The sequence below is a fragment of the Ursus americanus genome, chromosome 6 (assembly GCF_024610735.1).
Source record: "Ursus americanus isolate L20-20 chromosome 6, mUrsAme1.1.p, whole genome shotgun sequence".
In the NCBI taxonomy this organism is placed as follows: Eukaryota; Metazoa; Chordata; class Mammalia; order Carnivora; family Ursidae; genus Ursus; species Ursus americanus.
The window spans coordinates 11,618,452-11,642,903 of record NC_142132.1 but is presented as its reverse complement, the minus strand read 5'-3'; the positions used below and the strand labels follow the sequence as shown (position 1 = coordinate 11,642,903).

Here is a 24,452-nt window from a genome sequence, read left to right as displayed (position 1 = left end):
AAAAAAGGATTGTTTCAGGCAAGACCTCTTCCCTTAGGAGGAAGGGCAGGGTTCTTAATTTGCAGATAACCTCATCTCCCTTTGGGGGCCAGAGAAGGCCCAAGTGACAGATTACCTCTTTGTGCTTATCAGAAAATTCCTGATTGACAGGTTTAGACAATTTCTGGGGGAGGCTGAAACTGAAATCACGTTAGGTATTAAATCCTGGTTTGCTGACTTGGCCTGCCCCAAGTAACACCATTTTGGACCTGTGGTTTTCTTTTTAATGAAAGCAACTTCCCAAAATATTTCTGGGGAAGGGAATGAGTCTGCATGCCTAAGAATCTGAAATGGAACCTCCTCCAAATTCTCTCTCTGGGGGCACATGCTCTTCCTGGGAACTGCTTGGTTTAGGTTACAAGTACAACCACCACTGAATCAACCAAACAACAATTTTCCATGACCGGACTTGGTCCCTACCTCCCAAATGAAGTTCAAGATCTAAGACAGCAAGAAACAACCTCTACCATAAGAAAGATCCAAACCCAAAAGAAGGTGATTTGTCTTTAAAGTCGTTCACTGCAATGATAGTTTGTATATTTGAGACGCATAAAACCACGGCTGACGCAATCTTTTTTTAGGCGTCCGAAGAAGGCAGGTGAGTTTCTATTTGCACTTGGCATTTTTTTCCCTGGCTTTGTTATGGTGTCAGATCAACATTCCGGAGCTCCTCGGACCCTTGAAAAAAAGTGATTAAAACGTACTCGAGGGACGCCAGTGTCCCCAAGTATCAGTGTATAAGGGAGCAAAGGGTGGGCGAGACTCTAGTTTAAAACCCACGAGTTTAGGCGCACGATGGCTTTGTTTTTATAGGAAGGAGCGGCAGCAGGCACCCTGCGCGCGAGTCCCAGTCCAGGGAACACCCACTCGGCTCCAAGCAGAGGAGGGAGTCTGAAAACCGAAACCGCCCGGCGCACACCGACGACGCCCCGGAGGCTGCCCGCCCCGCCAGCCAGTCTCGGCCCGGGAACACCCGCCAGGGCGGCGGGGCGACGGAGGAAGGGAAGGGGTGGGGGAGGGGCGGTCGGCCGAGGCCCCGCCCACGCCCCGCCCCGCCCCGATTATAGCCGATGACTCAGGGCGGAGCTCCGCATCCAACCCGCTCGCCGCCAACTTCTCTGGATGGGACCAGAAGTTTCTAGCCGGCCAGTTGCTACCTCCCTTTATCTCCTTCCCCGTTGGCAGCGAGAAGGCTATTTCCAGACACTTCCACCCCTCTCGGGCCACGTCACCCCCTCCTTTAATTCATAAAGGTGCTCGGCGCCGGCTTCCCGGACACGTCGGCGGCGCGCACCGCTCTCGATCCGGCCACGGCCAGCGAGCGACTCGGCGCCTGAAGGCCCGGCACCCCGCGACCCGGCACCCCGCGACCCGGCACCCCGGCGGCCGCCCCTCCGGGCCGACCCCGACCCAGCATGAGCGCTGCCACCCATTCGCCCATGGTGCAGATGGCGTCCGGCAACGGCGCCGGCGACCCCCTGCCCCCCGGCTGGGAAATCAAGATCGATCCGCAGACCGGCTGGCCCTTCTTCGTGGACCACAACAACCGCACCACGACGTGGAACGACCCGCGCGTGCCCCCCGAGGGCCCCAAGGTGAGCCAGCCTGCGCCGCGCCCGGGCCGGCGTCCCCCTCGACGGCGAGCCGCAGGGGCGGCTGCACCGGGCGGGGCTGCGGGGACCCCGGGCGCACCTGCCGGCGGACGCCCGCGCCCGGGGTCCGCCGGCTGCGCCCCGACGAGCCCCCTTCCGGTCCGCCCTTGGCCGGCGTCGGGGCGAGGGAGAGGCCCTTGAAGTGGGGGGACACTGCCCTCCCCGGGCCGCGTTTGGTTCCCGGGGTCGGCCCGGGAAGTGCGACCCGCGCGGTGGCGCCAGGTGCCGTCCCACCTACCGGCTCCGAGGGGCCGAGGGCCTGGTGGCTGGGGTGGGCCGGGGCTCCGGAGGGGCGGCCGGCCTGGTCAGCTCCGGAGGCCCGGGCCAGGCCCCATCCGCGGCCTCTGCGACTGCCCGCCCACCCCGGCTGAGGTCCGGGTTTCACTGCTGTCGGCGCTCGGGCAGACGCCGTAGGGGGCCACTCGCAAGCTTGGGGGTGGTCTCGAAGGAATTGTGCCTCCTGAAGTTCCTCAGCTTGGTCGAGGGGCATCTTGACTTCACTGTCTCAGGCACAGAGTGACTCAGGGGACTGATGTAAATACGTTTTTCCCCGTTTTTGTATCTGCAATTAAAATTGTATTACTGTTCGAAACGGTTTTCAGTAAGAATATATTCTAGTATGATTTGTTGAAAACAAGATGTTCTTCTCCCAGGCAGAGTCTAAACTAAAAATGTGAGACTGTCTCATGGTTGATGATTGCCTTAAGACATTGCCTCACACTGGCATGAAAGAGAATGGTTTTTTTTTTTGTTTTGTTTTAATGGCATACATTCCCTTCCTTGTTATGGTATTAAAATACCTGGGATTTGTTTCTAATACACAAATAACTAATACAGAAGTACTTTTGTGAATGCAGCAGAAGTGTGCCTCATTTCCATATCTGCAAAGATATATGCTCTTTAACCCTTAAGAGCATGAAAGTTTAGAAATAGAAATTTGGAATCAGTCTGTTAAAAGAGTACAACTAAGTGTGCTACACTTCCAATTTTCTATAAATTTGAACTATTTCAAAATAAAAACCTTGACAAAAAAGAAATACACTTAAAGAAAGGGTCATGTTATGCTGTCTGGGCAAAATTAAAAAAAAAAAAGCCATAAAGAGCTGGTCACTTGTTTTGAAGACTTAAAAATTCACAAAATTAAAAGTGCTTTATAAATCATTATTTTAAAAGAAGTGTTTGTGTCATCCACTTTCATTTCTATGCATTTTTTAAACGAAAAATATTGATGAAAACCTGGTGCACGACAGTGAGATGTTAAACATTCAACAACTTACGTTTATAAGAAATTAATTGTATATTTTTATCTGAAAATTAGTACAGGAGAATGTAATTAGCTGGGCTGGGCATAATTATATATACTTTTTTGTGTGTCTGTTCAGCCCATAATTGGGTGAAACTGAAGCACATTTCAAACCAGCCCTGTTCCTGCAGCCTGCATGGATGTCAATCTCTGCTGTGGTGTAAATCTGTCATTTCGAGGCCTCCTTCCTATGGAGACACGGACTGTCAGAATCTGCCTGCACCCTTTGTTGTGAGTGAAGGTCAAGTTTGAACATAGCCACTGTACGTGCAGTGTAAACCCAGATTGCCAACACTTTGTTTTTAGAATAAGACTCACCCAGCAAGTTGAGATCTTTGTGTACCCATCCAGTGGATTGGTTAGGCTGTGGTTTCATAAACCTTTTTAAAGGGAAAAAAAACCAGGTTGAGTTACTATTATTCTCAACAAATAGAGAAAACAGCCACTAAATCAGAAGTCTGACGCCAGAAAAGTGGACTTGAAAATTAAGTCAGCATTTTGAAGTTGAAAGGCCCACGAAGATCTTTTTTAGCTCAACCTCTTTCTTTTACTGAGAAAGAAACCCAGACAGTTCAAGTGTGTTTCCAGGGGTCACTCAGCTGGTACTAATAGCAAAGAGAACTATACCAGAAGGTCCTGATACGAGGCAGGGTATCTGCTCAGAAGAAGGTAGAAGTGTCTAGAATTTTTGTGAAACTGTGAAGCGTGCAGGCTGGAATACTTGGTTGTTTTGTGTCCTCCTGGCCACCAAGGACTGCGTGGCTGACCTCTGTGCTGTCATTACTTGGATGGTGATGACTGGATGTGGTAACTCAAGAAATGAGTTCTCTTTACCAGATTAACTACTTGAGGTTTGTCAGCAAGGCACCAGAACTTTGGAAGAGTGCAAACATTCCATTCATTGGCTCTTTGGGAACTTCACGGCTTTCTTACCTGTGCTTTGAGATACACAGAACATCTGGGTGACTCATTCAGTTTCACTTCCATGAATGACATCTTCCTCCAGACTAAATACGACGGAAAATCCTTCAATATTGTTTTATGTTAGAAATTGGCTTCTTAATGTGGAACGAGAAAGGGCCCTGGCATGAAACAGAGGGTGATTTTGGAGGAGCTGAGCTAAGAGGACCCTCTAACCATCCTTATCTTCAAGAGGAGATGAGATCCATCAGTAAAGAGCTATTTGTTAAACATGAAAAAACAGAGGAAGCCCTTTTTGGGGGGAAGACCGCTTCTGGGTGTTTATAGTCTAAGCTTGTTGGTAAAGGAATGGCTTTCATGGAAAGGAAGTGATTAGAACTTTGTGTTTCATTGAGTCTTGTACTCTGTCGTTTTCGAGTGCATCCTCCCACAATGCCCTGAGGTAGTTAGAGTGACTCTCTGTCCCTAGTTTTACAGAGGGGGCAAGTGTCTTGCCCTTCATTGAAGAGGCAGGGAGGCAGGGCGGCTACAGACTAAGACTTTGGGCTTTATCCAGGTCTGCTCTAAGCAACTGGACCTCCCCACCTGCAGTCTTCCTGGATGTTGGGCTTGCCACTAATCTCCTGGCAAGTTCATTCCGGTCCAGGCCCCTTCCCTGGCAGAGAGGTTGGCGCTCACTTTGGAGTCTGAAGATGTGCAGCCGCTCCTCCCGGTTCTCCCCTGACTAAACAAAGACTGGATGCTTTGGAGTGGGGTGCTGTGCTGCTGTCTCAAACCCTCCTGGGACCAGAGGGAGACCCTTCTCCCTCCACGAGCAGGGCTGTTCTAGCTTTGCAGATCTTAGTGGTCACAGCACAGATTCCCAAGGCCAGCAGTCTCCTGGGAAGCCTTTTAAGAACACAGATTGCCAGCTGCTTCGTCCCCCTACCTGCCCCTCTACCCCCCATGTTGAATCCGAATTTCGCAGGGTAGGGCCCAGAAATCTGTACGTCAGAGAAGTTTCCCAAATGATCATGATTTTGCCAGACTGGCATTTGGGAGCCACTGGTGGCCGGTGATCCCATTTTGTAGGGGGAGGGGAGCTGCAATTTAGTGTCGGCCTTCCTGCAAGTAGGCCCTGGAATCCCTCAAAGCTGTGCCTGCTTAACATCTAACATGCAGAGCCTTTGCCTGAGGCCCATTGTCCTTCTTGGTGCAACTCCCCTGGTGCCTGGCTTGTGCGAGTGTGAATATGGGAGTGGCAGTGCCCTGAGTCAGATTTAGGGCAGTCCCAAGACCTTCCTGTACCCCAGAAAGAAGTGAGCCAGAGCATTTCCTTCCTGCTTTGCCTTCCCAGCAGAAGCTCACCATAATAATCTGACAGATTACACTCGGACCCCGGGACAGGGATGGAGAAACATCCTTTCAGAGGAAATTGGAAATGTTTTGAGTTACGATTGAAGTAGAGAGACCCATTTATTTTCTGCTTCAGGTTTAGCCGAGCCTCCTGAATTTTCTTAAAGATGAGATCATTTTGCTCTTTGCAGATCGATTACAAGCTCTTGGGCCTCTTAGCAGAATCAGAGCACAATCAGGAAATGAGTGGCCATTCTCTCCTTTGTATTTTCTAGCAAGTTGCATGATGGGGGAACAAATTCCTTTGCGACTGATGAACAGGGATTTGTTGGGGGGGGGGGTGGATAAAGAGCATGGCCAGATGCCTTAGATGTCCAGCTCATCCAAGACCTTCATTTTACCCTCCAAAGAACAGGCTGTGTTTGGCTTATGTAAGAACTGAACATAATTCGTCCGGTTTTGTAGAGTAGACTTGCCCTTTACGAGGATAAAGCCGGTACCCAGGAGCTGTGGCGGCATTTGACATTAGCCAGGGCCAAGGAGGGCTTAGCTGTTTGATGCTCTTGGGGCTGGTTGTGAGTCGGAAAGCTTCAGACCACCCGTGGGGCTTGATCAGCACTGTCCTCCTGTCCCCATTTCTGAAACGACACACACTTGCCTTATATAAGGCACTCGACATGTTTATCAGTTCCTTTTGACCTTTTTTAAATGGTCTGGTGTTTATCGTCAAAAATAGGAAACCATGCATAATAACCCGAACCTACTCTTCCTCCTTCACATTTTTGCTGCTTTAATGTTGCTCTTAGATATTTAAGACATCTTATGCAGGAAAACTGGGAGCAGAAGACAGAGGCTTTGCTTATTAGGAACCTCTGAGGACCCATTAGTGCTGATGAACACTGAAGAAACCTCTGTCGTCGACCTGATTGTGGAATTTTCGAGTGCCTCCCAGCTCACCATCGCTGGCTAATTGAGTCTTGATTCGGGCTCCTCTTCTGCCTCCGATCTGACTCACAGCTGGACTTTTGAAGCTAAACCCCAAATCCCGTCCTCTGCAAATGTGTGGACATTGATCCTCACTGCTTGCTTGGCACGGTGCGATTGTGTGAGATGTCTGGTGTTATTAAGTCTTCACATATTTCTGTGAAGATTTCTTCGGGGCCTTAGGAGCGAGGCAGCTTGCAAAAGCTTCATGAGAGAGAATTTCTTTAGGGTAGAATGAACCTTATATTTTTTTGTTTATACACACATATATGTGCGTCTGCATATTTATGTGCCAAATGCGGGTTGGGTGCTTTACAAACCTTATTGCTTTAAATCCTCAGAAGAGCTCTCTAAGATGGAAACTATTAGATGCATCTGAGGCCTGTCAGCTGTGACACCACGGAAAGACTGTTGTGGCCAGAGGTTTTACCCTCACCTTTGGTGGGGGGGGGCATCTGGAGGGGTGACAGATAGCCTCGCTCCCCGTGGGCCTGACTGCTTCTCAAAACTCCTTTATGCTCAGAGCTCCCCAGGCACGGACGGCCCCAGTTGATTAGAGACCACTCGTTTCCTGAGCTTAGGAGATGGGCCCAAGTCTTCATTCATTCATTCCATGTGAAATTTACTAAGCGTCTGCTCTCTGCAAGTCATGGTGTTCAATGCCATGTGGAGGACAGGTCTGTCTCCTTCTCTGCCATTCTCCGTGCAGCATTTCTGACGTGTACCTCTCTCCAGTTGGAAGCAGGCTATCCCTGCTCCAGACTCCACGTTACTTTGATTGGAATCTTTCTTCCAAACGGTGGCACTTCCCTGCTTTGCTCTGGGGTCCTGTCTCTTTCTGCTGCTCAGTGCCTGGCAGGGTCTCCAACCTCAGTAAATGGTTCCGTGTGGAGAAGAGTAAAACCTGGGCCGGGCTCCGGAGTGGACAGGCTGGTAGAAGAAAAGCTGCCCTTATTGAAGTGCAGGCTCGAGCCCAGAGTTAGTGGAAGTTGCTGGAAGCCTTCTGTTGTTTCCTAAGCACTGAAGTGTTGTCCTGGGCTCCCCAAGGTCCCCCGGGGGCAGATTCCTTTTTACTGCATTTCTAAATGGCCTTTTCTCCACAAAGGACTTCAGTATTGATTCCCTAAGTTCATCCGTTTGAGTCTGGAGAAGCCCTTTTTTGTCCCTGCCAGAGACACAGCGTCTTGGAGCGGACAAGCTGGAGAGGCTGGGAGCTCCCAGCAGCCAGACGCCGCTAATGCCCAGCTGCACAGAGAGCAGGCTCCGTGCTGTCAAAGGAGTGTCTCTCTCTCTCTCACTTTTTCCCCCCATGTGGCCGGCAGTAAGACCAGACAGTGCACAGTGAGGCTTCTTATTCACTGGCAATTCAGAAAAGCCCAGAATTACAGATTGCTCACTGCCTACGTCAAGAGCCTGTAAACAGAGTGGCTGCCCCAGAGCTCCGAGCACAGAGCAGTGTCCCCAGTGACTGAGGTGAGACTCTTGCCACTGAAAATTCCCGAGCATCCTGTTGGAGAACAGCCATTTCCTATTTTGAAATCACGTCCTCAGTGTTCATTAAGGTCCAATTGTAGATTTTTTTTCCCCCGTTATTTTAAAGGTTCTTCTGAGACCCTGGATAGGTGAGTTAAATCCAGACAGCAGGAAGCTAGGAAAGAATGTGTGTGCAGAAGACAAGGCAGCCACGTCACTTTTTGAATCTTCCACCTTCATCCCACAGACCCTGAGTGTCAAGCAGGGGGACCAGCCCTCCTGCCCAGACAGAGCTGGGTTTTCTCCCTCCAGAGGCGCCATGCTGGGCGCATGGAGCTGTGGTGACTCAGAATGGAGCAGAGCACGGCACTCTCGCCTGCCCTGCCTGAGCCAGGCAATGACTCAGCACCGAGCACTGGGTCCCTGGCCCAGAGTACACTTGAACTGAATGTTCCAGGTCTTGAGCCTCAGCCCGGCTCGACCGGGCAAAACTAAATGCTTTCTCCCCTGCTGCGTTGTACCCTGGGAAGATGAAGGGTTTGAAGATTTTAGCCACAATTATTATTACAGATTGTATAGGTGTGGCAAGAATAGTGAAAGGGTGAACACATCCCTGGCCTTGATGTCAGACAAACCTGGGTTCTGGTGATCTCAGATAAATCACTCCTCTCTGAACCTTAGTCTCCCCTTCTGTAAAATGGGAACACCACCTTGCCTGTCCATCAGGATTGTGAGGTTCAGGGGGGATAGTGCGTGGAAAGTGATGAGTCAGGGCCCTACTGGACATCTGTGTTCAATCCGTGGAAACAGTCATAGCCTCCACTAGAAAGTAGGAGGGGATTCACCACATGGCAGACAGATCTGTCTGGACATGGCTCCCAGGTAGGCCTCAAGTCTTTTTTCTCAGAAGCAAGCCCCTGACCCCCTTGTACTACCTTAGCTGGCTGTCTTTTGACTAGTGTCTGGATGCCCTCAGCACCCTTCCCCGGGGTTCCCATGCCCCACATTACTCGGCGACACAGCAGGGGGGTCAGGCTGTTGGGCCTTCTGGAGCCTCAACCAAACCTGCAGCCCACAGCCCCAACCAGCTTCATCCCTGATTCATCCCTGATCCCTCTGCCATGATGGGCCAGGAGGCACTGTTTCCTGGCCTCTACTGCATGGGGTGGTGTGTTAACCCTCAATCTTGACTCCTTTAGGGGAGTGTTTCCCTCCACATCTCTGTACAGACCCCAGGACAGTTGCCAGGCAGGAGCGAGGTCCCCAGTCAGTGTTTTGGGGAAACTGAGTCACATTACCTAGGGGCTGGCCATTTGCACAGCTGTTCTGGACCCAGCTCTCTAAGGGGTGGAAATGTCACTGCAGGTGGAAGGAGAGGGGGGTTTGCTAATTGCCACTGCCCTCTTGGGGGAGTGTGGTTGTTAGAAGAATGCTTTGAGCAGCTGCTTAGGGTGGGGAAGAGAGTCCCCAGGAATTCCCCTCAAGGCAGCTACCCTGGGTTAAAAGGGCCCTAGCCCTAGCTGCAGTTGGTGAATTGGAGATTTGTGGGGGGAGGGGGCTGATTTTGTACAAAACGCCTATCTAGTGAAGCCCTGCGCCCTGATACCAACAAACACTTGCATAGTTGGTGGCTAGCAGATGGCAGAGCCAAGTGATTGGTCAGTGTTCCACCGTCATATGAGATCAGTCCTTGAAAAACCCATGCAATGAACCATGAGGGAGTCTCTTTATGTAACTTCAGAGTTTGCTTCCTGATATGGAAATTTCAGGTATTTTTCCATCTGTGATTCGTGATTTCAGATCCTTAGAGCAGGTGTCTCTACTCCTTTTTTCTGAAGAGGAACTAGCTAGGGTTTTCATTTCCCTTAAGCCATGAGTTCAGGAGCTGGGCATCAGGTGACTGGGTTTCTTGGCCTGGTAACTGCCCGTGTGACCTTGGGCCACACCTGCTACGTGGAATCCTTGAGGAGGGCTCCAGGGGGTGGGGCATATGGGGAGGCTGGAGGCTGGTGCTCAAATGCCAGCCATGGTCCATGGTGCCTCGCCTGCAAGGTGCCCGCACACCTTGCTGGGGGACACACTGAGACTGTTGGTGAGACGCCAGGAGAGGTTCTGCTCCCAGACAGATCCTCCTGCCCCGCCCTGGCCTGGGTTTTCTCACTGGGTCTCAGGGGCGGGAGTGCAAGGAGCCACAGTCAGAGCAAGTTGAGTGTGGATTGGTCTTCAGGGACGTCCCTTCAGAGTGGCTGGGCTGGGACTTCTTGGAGTGAGAGGGGAGGTTAGGGCTCGGCCCCTAGAGCGTTGGGCTGTGTTTGCTTCCAGATGGTAAAGCATTAGATACAGTTCCCAACAGAGAAAATAGCACCCTTGCTAATTAGTGTCCTTAAGACTCTCGGATAAAGGGGCTTCTAACTCCTAACAGGCTTATTACCGATTGGTGAGACGCTGAGGCTTTAGGCATCGTACACTATAGCCTCAACCAACTGTCGCTCCGAAAAGCTGGGTCTGTCAATAACCGTGTGTGAATGAAGGAACGTGATTGTGTAGGGCTTGGAGCAGGCTCAGTTTACAAAGCCTTTCTTGTGCTTTATTTCACTTAAATCTTGCAAAAATCCCTGGGAGGTGTGGGGATTTTTCCAGCTGGAGAAACTGAGTCTTGGTAGCCAGGAGTCCTGTCTGCGGGCATAGAGCTGGTGAGCAGCAGGGTGGGACTGGAGCTCAGGGTGAGAAACGCTTGAAGTCCGGGGCTCACGCTGGTTCGTTCCTGCTGGTTTGGACACAGCTGCAAAGAGACGAGGTGCTAAGTTTCATCCTATAGAAAGTTTTCCCTGGTGGGAACGTATCGGGACACCTGTCTCAGTGATCCCAGGATAAAATACGTGGGCTTTGATAACAGGCAATCAGATACAGCCTCCAGTAGCCCTGTCACTGGGCTGCGTCCAGAAATGGTGGTCAGCACAGACTGTTGTCTTACCAGAAGCACTGTGCACGGACTCCTGTGGAGGTGGAATTTGCTTGCTAGTCACAATTCACCTGGTGTCCATTATGTGCCCAAACTTGGGCGGAGGGAGAGACCCTTGATCACATGCAGTGGGAACTGGAGGAATTTCGAGTTTGCTGAGGGTCGTGTCAAATTGGCAATAATGCTTACTTCATTTCCATGGCCTGAGCCTGCCAAGCGGAAAGTCTTGGATGGATGTTGAAGCTCAACTGTCTGTGCTTTAGAAGGAAGTTTTTCTTTCGTTTTGTTTCCGGCCTGCTAGAAGTGAGCCAAGCAACTTAACTTCGATCCAGGCCCTAGATATATGGGGAGTTCAGGGTTCCTGTTTTCCTCCATCTTTTTTTCTTTGTTTTAGAAGTTTTGAAGTGTCATTAGTAAAAGTCAGTACCTGACCGTTGTGAATGCTCTTCTGGCCTCCAAACCCAGTTCCTGGATCTGTGCCCTGCTTGAGACTCCTGGGCTGTGGAGATGAAGTGCTCCGGGGCAGCCCTGAAAGTTAACCTTTTGTCACTCGCACCCTTCGCTCAGACCACACTGGTGGGAGCTATGACTTGTAGGTGCTGAGAACACATTGGAGAGCGCTGTGCCACGGAATTGAGGTTGAGGGTTGCTGGGGGCTGTTTTCAGGGTTCAGAGGCCACTCAGTGAACAGGGAACCAGTTGTGGATAGGTCAAGGCAAACCCTGCTCCCCAGCTGTCCCCAAAGCTGCGAAGACTATAAAAGTGCAGGGTTCAGCACAGTGGTTGGCATATCCCTGGTAGGGACCCAAAAGCTGTTGTTCTTACCCTACTTTTAAAGCACAAGGAGTCCTGGGGCGCCTGGGTGGTGCAATCAGTTAAGCACCCGGTTCTGTGTTTCAGCTCAGGTCATGATCTCAGGATCGTGAGATCGAGCCCCATGTCAGGCTCTGTGCTCAACGGGGAGTCTACTTGAGATTCTCTCTCTTTCTCTCTCTCTCTCTCTTCCTCTGCCCCTCCGAGCCCCCTTTGCTCGCTCTCTGTCTCTCTCACTGAAATAAATAATTCTTTAACAACGACAACAACAACAACAAAAGGCACAAGGAGTCCTTCCCAGGGGTCAGTGGCCGCCTCTTCATTTGGGACATGAAACATTGGGACACGTTGAATCCCAGTGACTTCCATTATGATTTAACTGAACACAGTTAAGAGTGGTCATTTTTAGATTTCTTTGATGTCAACTTTTCCTTTTGAGCTTTATGTGCATGTTTAAAGCTAAGGGGACCTTGGAATAAGGGCCATGAACGCCAGAGTGGGAAGGAACTTCACGTAGATAGTGTTTCTCAGTGCAGTCCTGGTTAGGCTTCCCCACATACCTACCCAATCACACTGTCTTGGGGTTGGGCTTAGGGTCTGCATTTTTATGCCTTTTCTGGGTGCTCCTGATGCCCCCTAGAGTCTGAGAACCACTGCTTCACAGAGTACCTGGACTCCCCTTCATTGTACAGCCGAGGAAAGTAAGGTCCAGAGAGGCGATGTGAGCTGCTTATATAACACGTATTTAGGGGCAGATCCAGGTTTAGTACTGAGTGCTGTCTCTCTCCTCTCTCTCCGCATCTCCTAGCTGCTTCCTTAGTGCCCACATTGTTATTAAAAACCAGCAGCAAAGCTCTGGTGCTCTGAAGAGTGCTCTTAAGCAAACAAGACTTGCGTAAGGGCTCACCCAAGCTCAGAATCTGACCCCAGGCTTCTCTCTTAATAATACCTTGTACTTCATAGGGCAGATTCAGGCTCATCTGGGGTAATGTTCTCTGCTTTTTATCCTGGCCATCTCGTGGAGTTGTTTAGTGCCCTGAGATCCGCCTCAAGATTTTAGCGCAGTGCAAAGCAAGGGAGAAGAATGAACCAGTTCATTTTATAAATGAATGTAGGGAGATAAGCGGTGAAAGTCTTATTTCCTAATCAGATCTTGTATATATGGATTCCTGACATCTTTGCCCAAAGATAAAGATGATAAGCTGAGCTGCACTGGAGAATAATACCTGGAGTGCTGTCATTACTCCTTAAGCTGTGGGGCAGGTGGCGAGGGAAGGACCTGCAACGGCCTGTCTGGTCACGTGATCGCAGCCCACCCCTCGCTCCCCAGAAGCGGAACCCCAAGGGGAGCGGTCCCTGGTCCCCACTGAGGTCAGAAGGGGTCAAGTCATGGGTCCTGTATTGAGGAGGCTGGCCTAACCAATAGGCTCTTTCTGGATGTGCTGGACCTTCTTAGGGGACTGAGGAGGCATGTTCTCCTCATACTCTGCGAGAATCATAACTATCACACATTTGTCTCTTTAACTTTTTTTCATTTTATTTTATTTTATATTATTTTAAGATAGGCTCCAGGCCCAGCTTGGAGCCCAGCACAGGGCTTGAACTCAAGACCTGAGCTGAGATCAAGAGTCCAGTGCTGGGGCGCCTGGGTGGCACAGCGGTTAAGCGTCTGCCTTTGGCTCAGGGCGTGATCCCGGCGTTGTGGGATCGAGCCCCACATCAGGCTCCTCCGCTATGAGCCTGCTTCTTCCTCTCCCACTCCCCTTGCTTGTGTTCCCTCTCTCACTGGCTGTCTCTATCTCTGTCAAATAAAATTTAAAAAAAATAAAATCTAAAAAAAAAAGAGTCCAGTGCTTCACCGACTGAGCCACCCAGGCGCCCCACTTTTCTCATTTTAAAATGTTGTCTTTTATTAGATTGTGATGAAAAGCACCATAGAAGACAGAACAAGCAATTTAACTCTTTCAGGTGGTGCTTTTTAGTTAGTAAACACTGACACAGCTGCTACTGACAGGACTCCGACCATAGCAGAGTGGACACGTCGGAAGGTGGGAGGCATCCGTGTTCCTGTTACGGGTCTTCGTCTAGGTGGGAGCTTCGCTGCTGGCTTCAGCTGTTCATTCATGTACAAGTGCTTACTCTTCTATTCTGTGAAGCTGGTGTGGCTTTCTACTTACCCCAGGCAGTGTTTTTCTAAACAAACCCCCCCCTCAGACGGAACTGGAGCATTCTTTTAGATGTGACTGAAGAGATGTGGGGTTTTTTATTAAATGGCATAAATGGATCAACTCCCACGGGACCCAGAGGGCAAAACGTCAAGGCCTCCCGGCTGCCCTTAACCCTCCCAGCCGGCAGCACCATCTCCCCGTCAACCCCAGGCTCAGAACTCAAGTCTTGCTAGTGGCCCTTCCCCGTCGCTCCTGCTGTCCTGCCAGGCACGGAGGCCTTTCCATTCTTCCTCTTGCGCACCTCCGTGGGTCACCCTTCCTTTCTGTGCCCTTGGCCCCGGCTTTGCCCTCACTTCCTTACCCTCATCCCTGACTCCTCCCCTCGTTTCCTGAGGTGTCCTGGTTTCTCCTTTCGGTTCCTTCTGTCTTGCTGAGGCATTTCTTGTCAGCAGCCCTCGGGACAGTGGATGTCGGGCCTCTGGGCCTCCGGCCTCACCGTCTCCAGCTCAGCACGTGCCTTCGGTGCTGTCCCCCTTCCCTCTGCTGCTCGGACTCCCCACCCCGCCTCCAGGGGCCACAGCTTCCCTTCACCAACCACAGGACCAAGACCAGACGTAGCACTTCTTCCCAGACCCAGGTGGCGTGTTGGCTCCAGGAGGCAGTGCCTGCTGTCCCCTCCTCTGGGCAGGCGGAAGTGCTCTTCCTTCCTCCCTCCCTCCTGCCCTCTATCCTTTGTCTTGCCTTTTCTCGTGTAGTTGTACAAAATATATTCAGTGAGATGCACAAAATGCGCAGCTCTTGGCAGGCAGCTGCCGTGCCTTCTGGATCCAGGGGCTTCCCCCAGGAGGAGCCAAGCCGCAGCCAGGTCCATCTAAGGTTTCCAGGCCCTGGGAGGGGCTGAGCTGGAGGCACAGCTAACAGTCGGCTTTGCGGGGGTGGTGGGGTTGGCACAGCCCTCACCTGTTAAAATCGGATAGGGTGGGTGGAATATGGCAGGGGCTGGGCAGTGGGGGGGGGGGGGGTTCCAGGGAAGTCTATGCTTTGATAGGTTTGTACATACAATCTATCTGTTTACCACCGTGCAGAAAAAGAACATTTCCGTCCTCACAGAAGGTTCACGTCTCAGAAGGTTCAAGACCCTCCCAGTTACTCCCATGCCCTACGGGACAGCCGCTACTCTGAATCTTCTGTCAGTTAGCTTTGGTCTTCAGTTTTGATTCCTTCCACACTTTGGGATCTGCGCAGAGTGACTGTGTGCCTTTTTGGGGCGGGAACTCCCATGCCATGCTCCCTTCCGGGCGTCCTTCTTGCCTGTGCTCTCCTAAAACCCCCCAGCAGTCCTGCGAGATGGGTGCTGCTGGCTCCGTTTTCTAGATAAGGGAATTAAAGCTCACAGGTTCAGAGAATTATCTCAGATCACAGAACTGTTACTAATAGAGGTCAGAATCAACTGGCATCCTATCTAGGACAGCCCCGTCCTAGCTGGAAAAGCCCATGCATTTCCCCCATTTGCAGAGCCTCCCATGCTCTCTGGGGGGTTTGCTTCCTGTGTGTTTCGTGCTGTCTTCAACTGTCTTGTAAGCCCCTGGTCGGCAGGGATCGTGTCTCGCTGGTCTGGTAAGCCCGTAGTACCCAGGATCTGGGTAGCTAGAAGGTCACCAGGAGTACTCAGTGGATGAGGGCTTCCTAACTGCCCCCCCCGAGGATCGTGAGGATAGTTGAGGCTTTTGTACGTGGCTGCGAGGGAACCGTGAGCCTCCAGGCAACAAGCAGAGAAGATGTCCAGGACTTGTCCGGGCCCCTGCTTCAGGCTGGAAAGAGGGGTGCCCTGGTGAGGGGATCACATGCCGAGATGGCGGGTTAGGAGTCAGCACCGAGTAGCGCTGGGTGTCCTCAGTGCCTCTGCTACGTCCCTTCTGGTGCTTGTCTCACGGCAGGAATTGGCCTCTGAATGTGAGGCCTCAACCCACTGCCTGCTCTTGGGTGACCCGAGAGCCAAGCAGACTAAAATAATGCCGCCACCCTGAGCACGTGGGTATTCTAATCTGAGAGTGCCTGTCTGTTGGTGTCCGCAAGGACACAGCGACACCCTTGCCTCTCCTGTGTGCGGGAGGCCCGGGCAGGGGCTCAGCAGGAGGGCAGCGGCTGGCCACGGGGTCTGAAAGAGCTAAATTCCAGAATTCCAGGGTCCACCACCACTGACTGTTGCACACAAACACAGAAACAAGGCGAAATTATAATGGTCGAGCACGCGAAATGCAAATCAGCTTTCCTTGCTTGTGACTGGTTTTGCAGCAGTGAGTTACACCTGCAAGCTCCTAGATTCTCAGTCCTTGGCATTTGTTTGCAGTTCGGAGAGATGCCTTCTGGAGGAAGGATCGTTCTCCTTCATCGGTGACCTAGCCAGAGGAGTGTAAGTGGCACAGTTCCGTAGCGTCCTCCCCTGTAAAGGACCCTCTAGAAGGGTTCAGGAGATAGTCAAGACTAGAAGCCTTGGGGGTCCCTGACTTTGGTTGCTCAGCCCGTGGTGAGAAATGACATTGCCCCGCGAGTGACTAACCGGCCTTGTTGTCTGAAACAAGATCTTTCTCTGTGGTACATCTGGAACTTGGCCTTCTCTAGGGTCCCAAAATAGCCAGGCGGCTGAAGGGACAACTTCATGAGAGGACACGAGAGGGACCCCAGCCACTCCTCGCCAGAGCAGCCTTTGTTGGCATCATCGGACCAGCATAATTCATCCTCCGTAATTTGTTCTCCTGCTCTGCTGCCCCTGTGTGCCTTCTTATCTCCCTTTCTTGCAGCTTGTTCCAAAAATGTCCCCGGGTAGGCAGCCTGGCCCCACTGCCGCCTCTCTGCAAGGATGTCCAAGCTGTGTCCTGTGTTTGGGTCCCGCACAGCCCTGTGTTGTTAGGAAACGCTAGGACCTTTGAGGAAGCAGGGAAGCTGGCTGTAATTTAGTGAGTTGGACTGACTCATCCTCGCGCCTTCTGATCCGGGTCTCTGATTTGGGGGGCAGTCAGTGGCTCTCCTACATACGGCTGCTGGTTGTCACCCATAAAAGAAACCTGTCTGGCCAGTTTGGGAAATTGGGACGTCTCCGTGCTCAACGGATACCGTGGCTCACCTGCTTTCTCTTCATGCCTCTAACTCGTAAACGGCTGCCCATACAGCGGCCTCGTAGGGGAGGGGATGTCTGCCTGTGAGCAGCCTCGCTCTCTCTGCTCAGCCAGCTTGGCTGACGCCGGAGGTGGGGGAGGTGCCCAGAATCAGTCTGGAAGATGGCACTTAGCGCCATGTTTTTACCTCTTTGGGGGTGTTTTCTTCCCAGTTCCTAACCAGACCGTTTCTCCTTTTTGTGTTGTAGGAACCACCGTCCTCTGCAAATGGCCCTTCCCAGGAGGGCCCCAGGCTGCTGCCCGCTCGGGAAGGCCACGTCGTGTACCCCCAGCTCCGACCAGGCTACATTGCCATTCCCGTCCTCCACGAAGGCGCCGAGGGCCGGCAGCCGCGCCCTTCCTTTGTCTGTCCCCAGCCAGGGACACAGCGATTCCGAACCGAGGCAGCCACAGAGGCTCCTCAGAGGTCCCAGTCACCTCTGCGGGGTGTGGCGGAAGCCACCCAGCCAGATAAACAGTGTGGACAGGCAGTGGCAGCAGCTGCGGCAGCCCAGCCCCCAGGCTCCCACAGACCTGAGGTAAGGAGAGTGAGCTGGTGTATTCTGGGGCTGGCCCCACACCCTGGGCCAGGCACCTGCTAACACGCAGGGCATCTGGGCCTGGCCTGCAGCAGCAGAGGTCACCCAGTAAAGACAGCATGACAGCCCCACAGTGTCCCCCAGCATTTCACGGGCATGTGACCCCACAGGCAGGGGTCATGGCTTATTTTTGTGGCTAAGGAATTGGGGCTCAGAAGGGTAAACAGCTTGGTCCAAATGCATAAAGGTGAAAGTGTGGCATTTCTGGGACTGGGAGCCTGGCCTTCTGGCTCCTAATCTGGTGCTCCTTACTCCTACCGAACTTTCTGAACAGGAACACAGGGATAGCGATGTGTTATTTCATTCAGTTTAGTACTTATGGATCGGTATTAACTGCTTGGAGCTGTGTTGATAGGAAAATGAGGCACCATACCTGCCCACACAGTGTCCCATGGTTTAAAAGGAAACCCAAAGGCGCGCCTGGGTGGCTCAGTCGGTTAAGTATCTGCCTTCAGCTCGGGTCATGATCCCAGAGTCCTGGGATCGAGCCCCACGTCGGGCTCCCTGCTCAGTGGGAGCCTGCTTCTCTCTCTCCTCCCTGCTGGTGCTCTCTCTCTCTCTTGCTATCTCTGTCACTACCTCTCTCTCTCAAATAAATTAAAAAAAAAAAAAATCTTGGGGGGAAAAAAGGAAACCCAAAATAAAGAGTCAGGAAGTCAGCTGCTCGACGATAGGGTTTTATTTTTAAGCCTGAAGCCCATGCTTCAGTGCACTAATACCTAAAGAGTTCTTAATCCAGTTCTTAGCTGGGATTGGAGGGCCAGTGGACCCCAGTAGGACCCCTGAGCAGTAAGCCCTTCTGCGTGTCCCGTCTGCAGACTCTCCCAGCTGTGCCCAGCGGCAGTGTTCGTGAGTGCTGATTCTCGCTCCCTGTCTGTGCCCAGAGTTAGCCTTGCCTTCTCTGGCTCTGTTCTTTTCCTTTCTTGGAGAACTACCTGTATTAGTAATATTTTTGTTGTAAAAATCAAAAGCGACAGGATGCCTGGGTGGCTCAGTCGGTTAAGCGGGTGCCTTTGGCTCAGGTGATGATCTCAGGGTCCTGGGATCGAGTCCTGCATCAGGCTCCCCGCTCAGCGGGGATCCTGCTTCTCCCTCTGCTTGCTCTGCCTGCCACTCCTTCTGCTTGTGTGCGCTCTCTCTCGCTCTCTCTCTGACAAATAAATTAAAAAAAAAATCAAAAGTGACACATTAATCAGAGAAATCTGAATGGGGCCCTTTGAAGCCAGCTGGGAAAACACCCACCTGATTTTCTAGGCGGTCCGGGGGCTGGCCTGCTTCGGGCCACGCAGGATGTGCTGCTGCTCCGTGTGCCCAGCTGCATCCTCTGTAGATTGCAAGGGAAGGGTTAGAGAAGGTGACATCGGAACAACAGCAGCAGCAACAATGGAAGCAGCGCCTTGAGCACTTCTGTGTGTGGCCCTGGGGCTGAAGCATATTCACGGATTGTCTTCCTGAATCTTCTAGTCAGCTTGGGGATGAAGGGGCATCTTTTCCATACTATCGGTGCTCAGAAGGCTACTGAGGGATGCCTGGGTGGCTCAGTCGGTTAAGCATCTGCCTTTGGCTCAGGTCATGATCTCAGAGTCCTGGGATCGAGCCCCACATGGGCTCCCTTCTCAGCGGGGAGTCTGCCTCTCCCTCTTTCTCTGCCTCTACCCACCCCGCTCTTGTGCTCTCTCTTTCAAATCAATTAATTAATTATTTTTAAAAAGGCTATTGAGCTGGTAAGAATTGGGATACTCCTTGGCTCCAGAGCCGCGAGTCCTAGCAGTGCATTTTGGAGATGGTAAGGTTTACAGGTAGAAGGTCCCAACACATTACCCAGAGCAGGCACATAAAGGAGGCAGGGTTGGGGCATCAGGGCAGAGGGTCACTCATGCCTCTACTCTTTGTGTCTTGCAGCGATCCCAGTCTCCAGCTGCTTCGGATTGCTCGTCCTCGTCCTCCTCGGCCAGCCTGCCCTCCTCCTCCAGCAGGAGCAGCCTGGGCAGTCACCAGCTCCCCCGGGGCTATATCCCCATCCCTGTGATACACGAGCAGAATGTCACCCGGCCAGCAGCCCAGCCTTCCTTCCACCAAGCCCAGAAGACCCACTACCCAGCTCAGCAGGGTGAATACCAGACCTACCAGCCGATGTACCACCGGGTCCCGGGGGATGACTGGGAGCCCCGGCCCATGCCGGCAGCATCCCCATTCCGGTCACCCATTCGGAGTGCATCCAGCCGGGAGGGCTCTCCAGCCAGGAGCAGCACACCAGTGCACTCACCGTCGCCCCACCGTGTGCACACCGTGGTCGACAGGCCTCAGGTACGGAGTTGGTGTCCACAGACTGGCCCGGCAGCATCTCTCCAGGGGCTGAGGGGCTCTGTGCAGGTGCCCTGGTTCCTCCGTGGGGCCTAACTAGCTCACACACGTGTTACTGGGGGAAAGCGAGACCCTGGAATTGGCTGGTCATCAGCAGAAACGCAGGCAGGGCAGGTGCTGGGAACTCTCAGTACTTTCTTTCGCTTTTGCTCTCTGTCACTGCAGCTGCCTTCGGGGCAGAACCTCCACGACCTCGGGGGAAATAGCCGGGCAGCATGTGTCGTGTCACTCACACACCTGGGACCCGGGTCCCTTAGCGCCCACCACACTTTTTCAGGGCCCTTCAGATCCCTTCCACACCCCAGCCACAGCCTCGTCTCCAGTGTTCCAGGAAGCTTGTCTCCTTCCTCATGGGTACGCCTTCTCCACTCTGCAAGCCCTTTCTGTTCTCCCCGCCTCTGTGCCTTTGCTCACGCTGACCCAGCTCCCTGAGATGCCAGTACCATCCAGGTTCTCCCCATCCTCCAAGGGACCAGCCAGTCTTGCCTCTTCCGTGAAGCCGCCTCCTCTTCCTCGCGGCATCCCATCACAGTCCCTACGGCTCGGCGTGGGTTACTCTGTGCCTTCCAAAAGCGTTCATCTTACCTGTTCAGCTCTGAGCTTGACAACAGGAATCTGTCTTTCTCCTCTCTCCTGTGGGGCAAAGGACCACATTACATGGCCTGTTGATGAGCTGGCTGGCAGGCTGGCTGGCTGGGAAACCTTCCAGCGTGGTGAAGTCGTAGGCACAGTCCTGTTCATCCTTCAGAGGCAACTCGTAGGGCACATCCTGGAGGAGGAGGTCGTTAGTTTGCACAGCTTGTAGCTTAGCAGAGCCTTGAGCAGCCCTGGGCCTTCCAACGGGAGCAGCCGAATTGGTTCTCTGCCACAGTTTTTAGAAGGAAAGCGCCTCGTAGACAAATGCAGGGTGTCTTACTGTAAATGGGGATAGCACCGTCCTTTGGTTCTTTGTTTAGCTTCTTTATTTGGAAATAATTTCTACCTTACAGAGGAGCTACAAGAATGATACAAAGAAACCCAGTATACCCTTCATCCAAACTCACTGTTAACATTTTGCTGTATTTGCTTTGCACATCGTCCATGTGGTTTCTTTGTTGGAGATTTAATTGTAGATACTGTGCCCCTTTATCCATAAATAATTCAGGAAATATTTTCCTAAGAAAGACCTCATTCGTTACCACAGTACAATGGTCAGAATCAGGAAACTTAACGTCCTTGCAACATGGTTGTCTGATACACAGTCCACTTTCAGATCTCCTTGATAGCACTTTCCCTGTTCTAGGATCTAATCTAGGATCACGAGCACCTCATTTAGATATCATTTCTCTTCATTCTTCCTTAATCTGGAACAGCTCTTCAGAGTTCCTTTGCTTTCATGACCTTGACATTTTCAAAGAGTATAAGCTATAGAGCAACCTCTCTTAAGAGTTTCTAAAGTCATTTTTCTTACCCAGAGATCATTTTATTTTATTTTTTTTAATGTTTTTTTATTATATTATGTTAGTCACCATACAGTACATCCCTGGTTTCTGATGTAAAGTTCGATCATTTTAAAACCCAAAGAGGTGTGTGTGGCTAGTTCTGAGAGGTAAGAGCCGGAGTGAGGCCGTCCGCGTTGGCAAAAGAGGTCTGGTGGAAAAGGGGGTTGTTGGCGCTTCGATGGCGAAGTAGCCGCCGGCTCAGGAATCCCAGGAAAGCAGTTGCCCACGTGCAGAGCTAGACATGCTTCCCCTCGTGTCTTTCCCGTATATTTCCCAGAATCAGCGAAACAATATTTAATCCTATTTCTTCCTTAACCTTGTTTGTGGTGCCCTCCCTTTTAGTGCCTGTTCTAAGATTTCTTTCTGAAGGTTTGCAAAGATTTGACCTAACTGAACATTATAGTGGAATTTAGTATTTTAAATTGGGAGTACTTTAGAAATCATGTAGTCTAACTCTTATTCCCCAATTAATGAAATTAGGATGTGTGAGATTTTTAAAGGAGTTTGGCAGAAACACTCATTAGCAAAGCTGTGCGCAGCCCTAGGCGTATTGCGGCGTCATTCACAACAGCCAAGACACGGAAGCTGCCCAGGTGCCCATCGGTAGATGAATGGGCAGAGCAGCTGTGGGCTACATACACATTGGACTATTCTTAGCCACAAAAAAGAATGAACTCTTGCCATTTGCAACAACATGGATAGAACTAGAGGGTATCAGGCGAAGTGAAATAAGTCAGAGAAAGAGAAATACCATACGATTTCACTCCGATGTGGAATCTAAAAGACAAAATGAGCAAACAAAAACCAAGCAGACCCGTATAAGCAGAGGGCAAATTTATGGTTGCTAGCAGGGCGGTACGCGGCGGGATGGGCAAGATGGGTGAAGGGGGTTAGGAGGTACAAGCTTCCAGTTACAAGATCACGGGGATGAAACATACAGCGTAGGGAATAGAGTCAATAACATCGTGAGAACAGACGCGGCTGTACTTACTCGGGGGAGCACTGCGGAACGTGTGGAACTATCGAGTCACCATGTTGTGCTCCTGAATCTAACAGAGCGTCCTCCATCCCCTCTACTTCAATCATAAAAGGGGGGGTGAGATAGTCACTGAAATGCTAGGAGAGCCAAGATACTTGTTTGAGCACAGCCCATATCGCTTGCAGTCACGTTAAAGAGCATCTCCGCCGGTGTAGCCAGGAGTCCGTGCGGAGACGCGCAGCCGAGCGTTGGCGCCCGTGCCAAATTCTCCCAGACCTAACTATTTTGGGCATCTCGCTTATTCTCAGAAAAAGACATCAGTCTGGGCAGAAACCACGAGGCTGTCATAGACTTAAAAAAAAGATTACAACTTTTTTGAAAGAGGACGTGGGACTGTCACTCCCGGAACAGAGGCTGTCCCCACGGTGTCAGGGAGGGGCGTGTGGCAGTTACTCCTCCATGGCTGCCTCCCCAAGATTCTGAGTCATGCGGGACTTTGCTCTGAGCTAAACTAGCTCGGCAGTCGGCGAGGTTTCTGGTGAGCGAGTTCTCATTTTTGAAAACTACACTGGTTTTCTCTTCGCTGCCCTAAGAATACCATCTACGGAAAGATTGAGTGAGCGGTAACAGACGCAGGGTGATGAGTGGACATGAGTGGCTCGGTCCCACACATGATCAGTACGTTTTCACTCTCTAACAGTATGTGGTTGACTTCAAACATCTCTTTCATCCCGTTAAAGCCGTTCCCCAGTTTTCTTTATAGTCAGTGGTACTAGCAACAAACGACTGCCTGGGACTCTCAGCCAGTTATTAAAAATATCTTTGTGTCCTTGCCTCTTCTCAGCAGCCCATGACTCATCGAGAATCTTCACCTGTTCCCCAACCTGAGAACAAACCCGAAAGCAAGCCAGGCCCAGTTGGACCAGATCTCCTTCCTGGACACATCCCGATTCAGGTGATCCGCAAGGAGGCCGATTCGCCACCTGTCTCCCAGAAGCCCCCACCCACCTCTGAGAAGGTGCAAGTAAAGGTTCCGGCGGCTCCGGTTCCTTGTCCTCCCAGCCCCGCCCCTCCTGCCGTCCCCGCGTCCCCCAAGAATGTGGCTGCTGAAGAGGGGGCAGCCCCCGGCCCCGCCCCCACAGAAGCCACACCTCCCAAACCAGGGGAAGCTGAGGCGCCCCCGAAACACCCAGGCGTGCTGAAGGTGGAGGCCATCTTGCAGAACGTGCAAGGGCTGGAGCAGGCCGTGGACAACTTTGAAGGCAAGAAGACAGACAAAAAGTACCTGATGATAGAAGAGTATTTGACCAAAGAGCTGCTGGCCCTGGATTCGGTAGACCCCGAAGGACGAGCCGACGTACGTCAGGCCAGGAGAGATGGTGTCAGGAAGGTTCAGACCATCCTGGAAAAACTTGAACAGAAAGCAATAGATGTCCCGGGTCAAGTCCAGGTTTATGAACTCCAGCCTAGCTCCCTTGAAACCGATCAGCCACTGCAGGAGATCATGGAGATGGGTGCCATGGCCACAGACAAGAGTAAGAAAAGTGCCGGAAGTGGAGAAGATCCCCAAACTGAAAGCCAGCAGCCAGAAGCCAAAGAGGCAGCAGCTGCAAACCCGGGCAGCACCGGCACGACAGACACAGCTGGAAACCCAGCCGCCCCGTAGTCTCCGCCGAACGCCGCAGACCCCGGGCCCTGGGAGCTGCCGGTGCGCGCTAGGGAATTTTAAGTTGCATGCATTTCAGGGACTTGGAATCCATTTGTTTTTACTATTCGTAGGCGCTTGGTGTACACAGTAACTTGGGTGGAGGCCAAACACACTAATTAAAGGGCTAAAAGGAAAACGATGCTTTTCTTCTGTATCCTTATTCTGTACAATAAAGAAGTTGCTTGTTTCAGAGGTTTAACCCCATTGCTTGTTGTTGGGGCCCTCTCTGTGCGCGGGCACCGCGCGTTAGCCATGGTTGTAAGCTGTCTTCGTGGAGCTCTGGACCGAAGCAGGTTTTGGGCTGGGAGATGGGGTGTTAATTTCCCATCGCATAAATATGGAATCCGTTTTTCAGAAACGTTGCCCTTTTAATGGGATGAGTCTCTTCATCTCATAGCTAAAAATAGCTAACTTTAGATAGAATAAAAAGTGCAAGGAGCCCTAGGAATATCTGTATGTTGGATGACTTTAATGTTACATTTTAAAAAAGGAAAATAAAGTAATAATATAACTCAG

The 24,452-nt window shown here is 51.7% G+C and overlaps 1 protein-coding gene and 1 long non-coding RNA gene across 4 annotated transcripts in view; one reads left to right on the top strand and one right to left on the bottom strand.

Moving 5' to 3' along the window:
* Positions 1-24,452, bottom strand: part of LOC123796019 (uncharacterized) — an 87,735-nt gene that overhangs the window by 27,230 nt on the left and 36,053 nt on the right. Inside the window, exons 2-3 of the long non-coding RNA XR_006780650.2 lie at positions 3,313-3,374; positions 1,930-2,253 (exon numbers count right to left, since the gene is read on the bottom strand). This is a non-coding gene — a long non-coding RNA (uncharacterized LOC123796019). The remainder of the gene's footprint in view (positions 1-1,929; positions 2,254-3,312; positions 3,375-24,452) is intronic.
* On the top strand, positions 1,128-24,452 carry BAG3 (BAG cochaperone 3). Of its 3 annotated transcripts, none has more exons than XM_045803268.2 (4): positions 1,128-1,634; positions 17,015-17,344; positions 19,307-19,711; positions 23,076-24,452. In XM_045803268.2, the coding sequence occupies exons 1-4, from the start codon at positions 1,455-1,457 to the stop codon at positions 23,892-23,894; spliced, it is 1,734 nt and encodes a 577-aa protein (XP_045659224.2). In that variant the 5' UTR covers positions 1,128-1,454; the 3' UTR covers positions 23,895-24,452. The 3 variants fall into 3 exon arrangements, with proteins under 3 accessions (XP_045659224.2, XP_045659223.2, XP_045659225.2); XM_045803267.2 differs by having other exon boundaries at positions 23,073-24,452; XM_045803269.2 differs by lacking the exon at positions 1,128-1,634 and adding an exon at positions 16,267-16,393 and having other exon boundaries at positions 23,073-24,452.